Source organism: Aedes albopictus, chromosome 1, assembly GCF_035046485.1.
Source record: "Aedes albopictus strain Foshan chromosome 1, AalbF5, whole genome shotgun sequence".
Taxonomy (NCBI): Eukaryota; Metazoa; Arthropoda; class Insecta; order Diptera; family Culicidae; genus Aedes; species Aedes albopictus.
Genome location: NC_085136.1, coordinates 248630158 through 248641360, shown reverse-complemented (window position 1 = coordinate 248641360; position 11203 = coordinate 248630158). Strand labels below are relative to the sequence as shown.

General features: G+C 46.8%; 2 protein-coding genes across 3 annotated transcripts in view; both read right to left on the bottom strand.

Annotated features, from left to right (window-relative positions):
• LOC109400410 (protein bunched, class 2/F/G isoform) overlaps positions 1-11203 on the bottom strand; it is an 864004-nt gene that overhangs the window by 185589 nt on the left and 667212 nt on the right. The gene's annotated exons all lie outside the window — the stretch shown is intronic.
• Positions 7697-10673, bottom strand: LOC115259667 (uncharacterized). The gene is made up of 2 exons (XM_029860453.2): positions 9823-10673; positions 7697-9616 (listed from the first exon to the last, which is right to left on the bottom strand). Exon 2 carries the CDS (start codon positions 9004-9006, stop codon positions 8077-8079), a length of 930 nt encoding a protein of 309 aa, XP_029716313.1. The 5' UTR covers positions 9007-9616; positions 9823-10673; the 3' UTR covers positions 7697-8076.

The following is an 11203-nucleotide window of genomic DNA, read 5'->3' as shown; positions in this document are numbered from 1 at the left end:
GGATGCAATTTTGGAGAGGATTAAAATTCCGGAAAATTTGCCTCAAAGCTAATATTAAGTGCAATCGCCTACACTCCGATATCCAGTTGTTCACATCAACCACTCAAGCTTCAGAGCTCAACCACTCCTCCAGAACTGCTACCCACGAGTGATTCACCGCAGACCTCCAGCGTAATATTGTCAGCAAAGCCAATGAGTACCACGCCCACCGGGAGCTTTAACTATCACACCTAGTCAAACGTGACATTCCATAGCACCGAACCGTCGGCGCCCCCGGAACGCTCACCTGTGATGCTTCTGAGGATCGTGGAAACGTTGTTCCCATGCCTCGATATAAAACCATGGGCTGCCATCTCCCCTGGCCGAATGGACCAGGGGGAGGTAGCCCCAGTGACGAACGATGAGCTCATCGTAATTGCGAAGTCACTCAAGTTGAACAAGTCTCCGGGTCCGGAAGGTATCCCGACGGTAGCCATTAAGTCGGCCATCGAGGCATGCCCTGATATGTTCAGAAGGGCTATGCAGATATGCCTGGACAGAGGCGAATTTCCGGAGAGGTGGAAAAGGCAAAGATTGGTTCTGTTGCCTAAACACGGGAAGCCACCCGGCGATCCGTCGGCATACAGACCTATCTGTCTACTGGACACCTCCGGGAAACTGTTGGAACGAATCATTCTGTCGAGGCTAATGGTCTACACCGAGAAACCAGATGACTCTGGGCTCTTGGATAACCAGTTTGGCTTTCGGAAAGGTCGATCGACGATGGACGCTATTAAGGCCGTAACGGAAACGGCTGAGATAGCGATCCAGCATAAACGTAGAGGAATTCCTTACTGCGCGGTAGTCACGTTGGATGTGAAGAATGCGTTCAATAGCGTCAGTTGGGCAGCCATTGAATGCGCCATCCAACACCTAGGAGTCCCGGATAGATTACGCCGGATACTGGAGAGGTATTTCCAGGATAGGATGCCACTCTATGACACGGATGAGGGCGACAAGAGGTACAGCATCACCGCGGGAGTACCACAACGGTCAATCCTGGGCCCGGTACTATGGAACGCAGCGTACGATGGCGTATTGAGGCTCACACTTCCACCGGGCGTAAAGCTGGTCGGCTTTGCTGATGACATTACCCTCACGGTGACAGCGGTGCATGCAATTGGCATAATCGAAGACTGGATGAGGTCACTGTGGTGTCCGAGCTCTCTTTTTCGGCTGATCCGCCATCAGCCGATTTTTTTTTCCACTGCTTTTACCATAAACCAACACGGACGTCCGTCCGTCACAACAACGTTCACTAAACTGAAGTACATCTAAATTTCCATCCAGCACATGCTTACGCATGATTGACGTTTCTGTTACATCTCGCACGCAAGGTGTCAAGTTAGCGTTAGCGTTTTGAGAGCACGTTCACAAGCATTCATTCGTGCACGCTAAAATAATGATAATCGCACACGGTATGATAAGACTTGCAAATTGTCCAAACTCTCAAAATATACAACTCATAAGCTGACACCTCTGGCTACTATAGTCACGTCAGCTGGCACTCGCACACCACAAGACGGAAGTGGTGGTGGTGAACAATCGCCAATCTGAACAACATGCGGTGGTCACCACAGGCGGGTGCGAGATCAACTCCAAGCGCTCATTGAAGCAACTCGGAGTCATGATCGATGATAAGCTGAACTTTGGCAGCCACGTGGAATATGCTTGCAAGAGGGCAAGCATGGCGATTACGGCACTATCGAAGATAATGTCGAATAGCTCGGCAATAGTCTCGAGTAAGCGTAGACTTCTCGCGACAGTAGCGGTTTTCATACTACGGTATGGTGCCGCTGCATGGTCGAGCTAGAGGTCGAGCGGAACCGTACGGTGTCAAAGGACGCGGTATGCGTGCTGGCGGGTATGATGCCCATAGCACTTGTAGTGTCAGAGGACGAGGAGTGCTTTACGAGACGTGGCACAAGAGGCGCGAGACGGATTGCCAGAATATCGTCGATGTTGAAATGACAGAGGGATTGGTCATCCTCCAGCAAGGGCAGATGGACACACAGGCTCATACCGAGCGTGTCCAAGTGGACGAGCAGGCCCCATGGCGAGGTGAATTTTCACTTGACACAATTTCTGTCAGGCCATGGGTGCTTTAGGTGGAATCTGCACAGATTCGGACATACAGGTTCTCCTACATGTCCGGAGTGTGCAGACTGCGACGAGACCGCGGAGCATGTGCTCTTTGAATGCCCACGCTTCGTGGAGCAAAGGTCGAGTATGCAGGAGGTATGCGGTAGAGACATCACTCCCGACAACATTGTTGAAAGGATGTGTACGGGGGAGGACAAGTGGGATACCGTTTCTTCCACGGTATCTCGTATCGTCCTTGAACTACAGAGAAAATGGCGAGCCGAACAACAGCTAGTTGAGTTGGTTCCCCCTCCCCATCCAGGAGCATGAGCCCAACGGGTAGTCTATGTACTAGCCAGGGCCCGAGCCTCCGGGGAAGAGCGAACAACTTAAGGCGGTAGCAGGTGGAACGCTTACCATTAGAGTGTACTCATTGTACGAAGTCATCCCCCTTCTCGAAGTCATCCCTAACGGGCGTACCGCGAAGGTAAGGAAGAGAGAGAAAGAGGTTTTAGTGTCGACCCCACATAACCTGAGGACCCACCTCTCGGGTATCTGTAGAAGCAGATTTCCTCTTTCTATAAAAAAAATAGCACCGAACCCAGGATGGAACTTTGCGGGACTCTTGCGGTTATGTGTAGGCAATAGCCGCCCAACTGGTGCATAGCAATAGAAGAAGACTCTGCTGCTTCCAAACCTCTTGAAAAACTCCCTCGACAAGGCATTTCTGCATAGCAGATTTGAACATCTAGGGAGCCTCTGCAATAGCTACTATAGCTACAATAGCCCAAATTCAGAACTCCGTCCGGACCTGGGGCCTTACCTACGCTAAGGGACTTTGCTATCCCCACTAGTTCCACATCGGTGACCCTTTCCTCAACGCCAGCCCCAGTCCCCGGCTGCCCAACGAAAAGAGGCCAAGGACATGGATCATAACGCGGATCAAGCCTTTCAAGGATACCCTCCAACGTCTCTGAAGATGGCTCTGTAGGAACCATTACACCTCTCGTCTTGGCCATCACGATCCTGTAGGCATCACCCCACAGATTCGCATTGGCACTCTGACAGAGACCCTCGAAGTAGGCCTTTTTGCTTGCTCCTGTCTCGGTCTTCAGCGTGGCGCAAGTCCGCAAACGTGGCGGTTCACCATTAAGCTCGTCGCCGTCTAAACCAAGTATTTTTCGCGCACGGCGGAGCGCCTCCCTAAATATTCCATCGTCAAAGTATGATGTCTTCCACCAGCGAGGGCTTGGCCTTGGCATAGCCGCCTCTTCATCTACCGGCTGCCTGCTGTTGTTGCAGTAGATACTTTAGCGAACCGCCAGGTAATCGCTGTTAGTGTAGCAATCGTCTACTTTTCAGTTCGGACTACTGTTTAGGCCAGGACTACAAAAAGTCACCTCAATAACTGACGTTCCGTTCCGACTAAAGGTACTTTTGGTACCGACATTAGCCAGGTCGACATCCAGCATAGCCAGTATCTTTACCAAAATCTGGCCCGCTGGTTCGTAAAACGGTTCCCCCATTCCACGGCCCAGACATTGACGTCACCCGCTATTACCACTGGTGTTTGCCCTGTCAGCACAGTCGTCATACAGTCCAGCATCTGCGTGAACTGCTCGATCGACCACCGCGGAGCCGCACAACAGCTACAGAAGAAGACCCCGTTTACTTTGGCGATCACGAAGCTCTCATAGGTAGAAGACAGCAATCCTCCTGGACAGGGGATTTACCCGTCGTCCATATCGCCGCCATTTTTATGGACCCATCCGCGAGCCAATCACCGTTGCCGGTGGATACTCGGTATGGGTCCGTTATGATGGCGATATCCGTTCCCCTCTCAGGAACCGCCTGACAAAGCAGTTGCTGAGCTGCGTCACAGTCGGTGGTTCAGGTTCAGCTGCGTTACATGCACTATGATTTGTTCACTGCAGCCTTCTTGAATGCTGGGCACCTTGGACCACCCGTTGGGTGTCTGTTGTTCATGGATTTCCCGGAACGAATCAGACAAATGGGTGGAGTCATGCAGCCTTGTGCCTTATGGGCTTCGGCACTGCATCTTCTGCACAGTTTGCTACTGTCAGAACCTGTGCAGTGCCATGACTTGTGTTCTGGTTCCAGACACCTGAAACAAACTTGCGGTGGCTCTTAAATGGTCAGATGGCATACTGAACAGTGATGGTGGTGCAAATCGAGAAGGCGACGGAGAACATCCTTAGCAATCAAGCAAGCACTGAAAAACAGTGACAATATTTGATAGTTCAATAAATAGTTATTATCGTTCTGTTCGTCAACCAGTTAAGACCGGTTGTTTAATTAGTCTACCGATCTACGGTCTCACTATAGTCCAAGAGGTTATGGGCCTGCGGATTTAAGTCTCGAAAATGGAACGATCAGGAATCATCAAGCTCAACAACGAAAACTACGATGCGCGGAAGCTCGAAGTCGAATTCCTACTGGTGAGAGAAGGCTTATGAAAGTTCGTCGAACCAGAAGTGGAGCCGGCAGCGACTGCTGATGGTTCGAATGCTGCGGCGCTGGTGGCTTTGGGAAGAAGGAGATCAAAAGGCGCGTGCGACCATTGGACTATCACTTAGTCGGAGTCTGCACGGTCTAATCCGGAACACCAAGATAGCTAAGGAAGTTTGGTCTCATGCTGGTTTGAAACGGCAGCCTGACATCCAAAGTACACCTACTGAAGCGTATTTACGACCTGAAATTCAACGAAGGGGACGACATCGTAGAACATTTGATCGAGTTTGAAGACCTTTTCGAGAAGCTATCGAATGCTGGAACGAAAATGGATAACGATCTTCAAGTGGTCCTGGTTTTCCGAAGCCTTCCGAGTTCGTCTGATGCGTTAACCACAACCCTGGAGAATCGCTCCGATGAAGAGCTGACGTTGGTGTTCGTGAAGAACAAGATCATCAATGAGGTACAGAAGCGGAAAGAAATTGTTCCGGTCGATTCGTCGGTTCTCAAGGTAACTGGGAAGCTGAAGACAATGGTGTGCCATCATTGTGAGAAAGCTGGCCACAAGAAGCGTGATTGCAAGCTCCTGGCGAAGTAGGACAAAGATCTAGATGCTCGAAGCCAAAAGTTTCGAAGTCATGAAAGCATGCGAACCTTCAAGAATCCACCGAAAGCGAGAGTTGCGGCGTCTGAGGAAGAAGCCTTCGTATTCAGTGCGAGAGAAGGTCCAACCGATCACTGTATTGTTGATTCGGGAGCAAGTTCTCACATGTGCGCTAATTCGGATTACTTCGAGGAGGTTCAAGAGCCGAACGCAGGAACGCCAGGATTCGTGACCGTTGCGGATGGTGAAAAAGCTATGGTCAAAGGTGTCGGAAGTTGCCAGTTGGATTGTTACGGACAAGATGGAGTCGCCAAAAAGATTACGCTTGCTCGGGTGCTGCATGTTCCCGACTTGGATATGAACCTAGTTTCTGTGGAACAACTGATCGCCAAAGGAGCTGAAGTCATTTTTGATCAGAGCGAGTTTACCATTGCACGGGATCGAGTTGCTACTGTAGCTGTTTGAAGAAATGGACTATACTGCCGTAATTCTTCAAAGTGACGTAAGCGACATTGATAGTTTTGGCCCATGTTTTGGTTATTATGCATAAAACTCTTGCTCAACCTCTAAGTTTCTTTCCTTAGATGATAGATTACGACTAGATCTTGCATTCTAATACAGCAGGAATACCACAGACTGTGGTCCACGGTGTTATTTTTACACCAGATATTATATATAATATATATCAAAAAATATCGAAATTTTGAATGGCGCTTACGTCACTTTGCAGAATTACGGCAGTATACCACTTGTGAATGGTGGAGCGGTCAAATGCAATGAAAAGTGAATGCTATGAAAAGGAGTGTATTGATGCCTGGCATAAGAAGCTCGGACATCGTTCAAGCAATACTAGATTTGGAACACCGACAACTAGCGACTGGCATCAAGATACGTAACTGTGGCACCAAGATCTCGTGTAAAACTTGCCTTGCTGGAAAAAAAGCGAAGAAAGCGATGAAGAAATCAGGAGCGGTGATGGACTTGGTGCACACCGAGTGAGGACGGCAGCCCCAGGAGGTCGACGGTATTTTCTCACAATAATTGACGACCAAAGTAGATATACCGTGCTGTACTAGTTACGGGAAAATTGGAAACTGCTGGTGCAATTGAAGATTATGTGCTGCAAATGAGAACTCTATTTGGCAGACCGCCGAAGAAGCTGTGATCGGACCAAGGTGGTGAATATCGTAGCGGTGAGTTGATAAAGTTTCTGAAGCGTGAAGGGATCCAGCAGGAGTTTACCACGGCCTATACACCACAACAAAATGGAATTGCGGAGCGCAAAAATCGTTGCTTGGTTGAAATGGCGAGGTGTTTACTCTTGGAGGCTGGAATGCATAACCGCTATTGGGGAGAAGCCATCAACACTGCGAATTTCCCGCAAAGTATATTGCCGACCAAGTCAGCTGAGCAAACACCTTTTGAAAATTGGCATGGATTCAAACCGGACATGAGAATGTTGCAAGTATTTGGATTCGAAGCGTAGTTCGTGCCGGATGCTGGGCGGACGAAGCTTAATGCAAAGGCCGAGAAGCTGACTTTCGTGGAATATTCACAGCAGTACAAAGCATGGCGGTTCATGAACACCTATCAAACTACTGAGGAGACTCCAGGAGAAGTTGAAGATGACCAATATTTTCAATTGCCGCCCGTGAAACAGGATTCCGAACAAGCTGAACTTTTGACGAATGATGCAAATCCGGAAAATTTGGTTGAAAACCTGGATGAGTCGTTTTATGAAGATGCCGGGGTTCTAGAAGTCCAAGAGATTCAGGAGGACCAAGTTCGAATGGAGCATGAAAATATTTGTGAAACACCAAGACGGTCGTGTCATTCAACTAAACGAGTGCCTCCGGATCGCTACAATGCCGTTGGAAATGCAGTACAACATGAACTGCAAGGAACCGAGCAGTTACAAGGAAGCCATGACTGGCCCGTGTAAGGAACTGTGGAAATAAGCTATCGAAGACGAGCTCCAATCCCTATGTGTGGGACTTTGAAGCATTGCCAGCTGGAAAGTTTAAAATGTTGAGTCAGGGTATTTCTTCCGTTTCACTATACAACACTGATGTTTTCAGCTCAACTTCCAAATCAAGACAACTTCACTCTTTATTCGCTCGTGTATTTATACATGCATGATTTTTAGTGTTTGTATTCGAATGGTTGGCAATCGTTCAAACTGACAGCATAGCACACGCTTGAAATAAACTACACTGAAACCTCCATTTACGTCGATGCATGGCTGATCGAAAATAATTTTTACCGTGCAAGCAATGACAAAACTATAGACTTTTATATTTTTTAACACTTCGCATGACAAAGAAGATTTGTCAAAAAATATAAAACTGTATAGTTTAGTCATTGCCGGCACGGTAAAAATTATTTTCGATCAGCCATGCATCGACTTAAATGGAGGTTTCAGTGTATTCAGATTTCAAATCTTACAATTCCTCTTTCCTTAAGTTTAAAACAACAATAACTAAATAAAAATGATTGCATTCGAACACTTTTATCTTAATTGCAGATAGAACATTTGTTCCAATAATACTTACTTAGTATAAACAAAATCTGAATCTATTTTCTTCTTCTTGAACCTTTTTGATCGCCGTACTTCGAATTGTTCACTACTCTGGGGAGATATTATCCGCGGTGTTCGCTTATCGTTGTGTGTGGCTTGCGTTTCATCGTAGGATTGCAATACAGTGGGATGAACTTCACTTCTAACTGGCGGAGGAGGAGTAGGAGGATGCAGAACCTGTCGAGATGAGGTGCTCTGGAACGGCTCATCTTCATCCGAACTTTCGAATCGCCTTTTAGATGATATTCGGGCCCTTGTTGCAACTTCCTGAAGCGCCACATTGCGCCGCGGTTCAGAATTCTTAACTACTTTGATCTGCCCCCTGTGAGCCGAGATCACATTTGATGAAATCGCGATCTGCTTCATTGTCGGTGTCATAATCCATTTGCAGTCTCTTGAAATAGTCATTCGGATCCTCGTTGTCTACTTCATTCACAAATTTCACTGTCGCACGGTTGCTGTTCTTCCACTGGTAACAAAAGCGCTGAATGTGACCTTTAGCTTTGCAGTAATGACATACAAAATTTGCGTACCTTCCCTTGCTACTAACCCGATTGTTACGTGAATCTGACCTTGATCTTTCTCTAAAACGTCTGTGTCCATTATCCCTGTTCCAACTTCTCGATCTTCCTCTTTCACGATCTGCTCTATTCGAATCATAGCGAGAATCTCGTCGACCAAGCCTAAACTTAACCGAGTTAACATTCTCATCGGGGTTGAGCTTTTGTCTATTGCAAACCGCCATTTCCTTATTTTTAATAATGCGCTCCGCCGATTTCAAAGTTAGTTCTTCTTCGTTCAATAGCCTAGTTTGCAGATCTTTGTCATAAACTCCATATACAAGCTGATCTCTTATGGCCGAATCGCGAAATGCCCCAAAATCACAAGCTTCCCCCAATAGTTTTACTGCCAAAATATAATTTTCTCCGGATTCCGTTGATCCTTGCAGACGACAACGAAATTTATACCTCAAAACGATTTCAGAATCCACTTTATCGTATCTTTCCTTTAATTTCTTTGTTATTTCCGCATAACTTAACGTTTTCAGGTCAGTAGCAGGGTAAAGTAATTTTAATTCTTCAAATACTGTCATTCCGGCAAAGTTCATGAATAGATCTTTTTTTCTATTTTCATCGATGTTATTACTAGAAAAGAAATACTCCAAAAGTTCCACATAATTGGAGAAGGATGAGCCCGGAACATACGGGTCAATGCTACCGATCAGAGCCATGGCTTTCCTTCCGTAGCCTCCTTTGCGCCCGTATAAAAAACGTTCCGTTGTCACTCGATTCTCCACAACTGTCCGGAGCAGCGCTTGCAAATGGCCGCCGTGGAAAACAGCACTCCGAAGTCCGCTGGAACTCGTGCTGGAGATTTCCGACCAGGATCTTTGCTGAAGACTGCAGCTAGCCCGCCGAACAGGATACCACTGATTCACTACCGTTCCTCGTTTCGAATTTCGTTTACAAAACCGCTGCTGAATTTCTCACGCTTGGCCGGGCCGAAAACACAATGGCCGCTTCCACAATCACTGCCTTTTATGTAGTTTCCTCCGTTCCACAAAATTGGTCGTAATCTGGGATTCCCTCTTAACCGTGCACTCCAGTAGTGCGCCCGGACCAGATTTCAGACAGAAGGTTGTTCCGGAATGACAAAAACCGCTGCTGAATCACAATAACCGCACGCCGAATCACAATAACCGCTGCTGATCCTCAACCGATTTTTTTTAGCACAAATGGACACTTCTGATCACTTCGATTGAAATTCACACCACGCGTCGCTGGTACAATAGCGCAAACGCACGCTCAAGATGGCGAATATTGGCGTCACTTACGACCGGCCTGTCGAAAAGAAAAAAAAAACACCACACTTCAATACAATTTCCGCATAAAAGATTTCTTTTAGACTATGGCGTAAACGCTATGGCGTTCAACTACACAATGACGAGCCTTTTCAAAGCCACGCAAAACCTTGCCGATGACTTGCTCCAACGAAATTCACAATGGTGACCGAAAACTTTCCGAAAGCACACTTTCTTTTGTCTTACCTAGCTCGCACAAAACGCCTCGTCCAACGCCGGCACTCTTTCCGACCGCTTTACCAGCAATGTTCACCACTTGAGATCACACTCTACACTAACTTTCAGCTAAACTTCAGCTATTTTATCCTCGTACCACTTTAAAATGTTGAGTCAGGGTATTTCTTCCGTTTCACTATACAACACTGATGTTTTCAGCTCAACTTCCAAATCAAGACAACTTCACTCTTTATTCGCTCGTGTATTTATACATGCATGATTTTTAGTGTTTGTATTCGAATGGTTGGCAATCGTTCGAACTGACAGCATAGCACACGCTTGAAATAAACTATTCAGATTTCAAATCTTACAGAAAGAAAACAATCGGCTGCCGCTGGATTTTCAAGAGGAAGACAGATGAGCAAGGCCAAGTGGTGTGATACAAAGCTCGATTGGTGGCTCAAGGCTACACTTAAAAAATTGGAGAAGACTACGATGAGGTATTCGCTCCCGTTGTCAAGCAAATCACCTACCGTACGCTGTTTTCTGTGGCAAGTCAAAAGAAGATGCTGATGTGAAGACTGCCTATTTGAACGGAGAGCTGCAGGAAACAGTTTACATGCGTCTACCACCAGGCGTTGCAGCTGAAGGAGAAAACATGATTTGCCGACTTCGCAAAGGACTATACGGACTGAAGCAAGCTGCAAGGATTTGGAATCATAAGCTAGATGATACTCTCAAGAACACGGGATTCTATACTTCCGTGAATGATTCTTGCCTGTACGTGAAGCGATGCTGTAGCGGTAAGGTTTCGTATATTGCTGTTTACGTGGACGATTTTGTCATTGTTTGCAACACGGAGGAAGACCATGATGCCATAATCAAGGATTTGAACCGTCATTTCAAGGTAACGTCCTTAGGGGACATTAAACATTTCTTGGGAATCCAAGTTAACCGTACCGGAGAACATATTTTCCTAAATCAAGCAACGTACATTCGTAAAATGCTGACCAGATTTGTATTTGGAGGATGCGAAACCCAGCAAAATACCGTTGGATCCTGGACACCTACAGACAAAGGAGGAGAAAGCGCTACCCAACAATCGTCAATACGCAAGCCTTATAGGAGGGTTGCTGTATGTGGCCACGAATACTCGATCGGACATTGCTGCAGCTGTTTCGGTCCTTGGAAGGAAGGTAAGCTGTCCCAGCAATTCCGATTGGATAGAAGCAAAACGTGTACTTCGCTACCTCAAAGGATCAATCGACCACGAACAAATACGAACTAACTTTGGAAATACTTGTCAACGCTGACTGCCCGAGCAAAGGCAAATAACAAAATGATAACAAGTTCTACTTGGTATTTTTCGGCTTTCAGTCACAGAAAAGCGTTGATTATTTTAGATCATTGC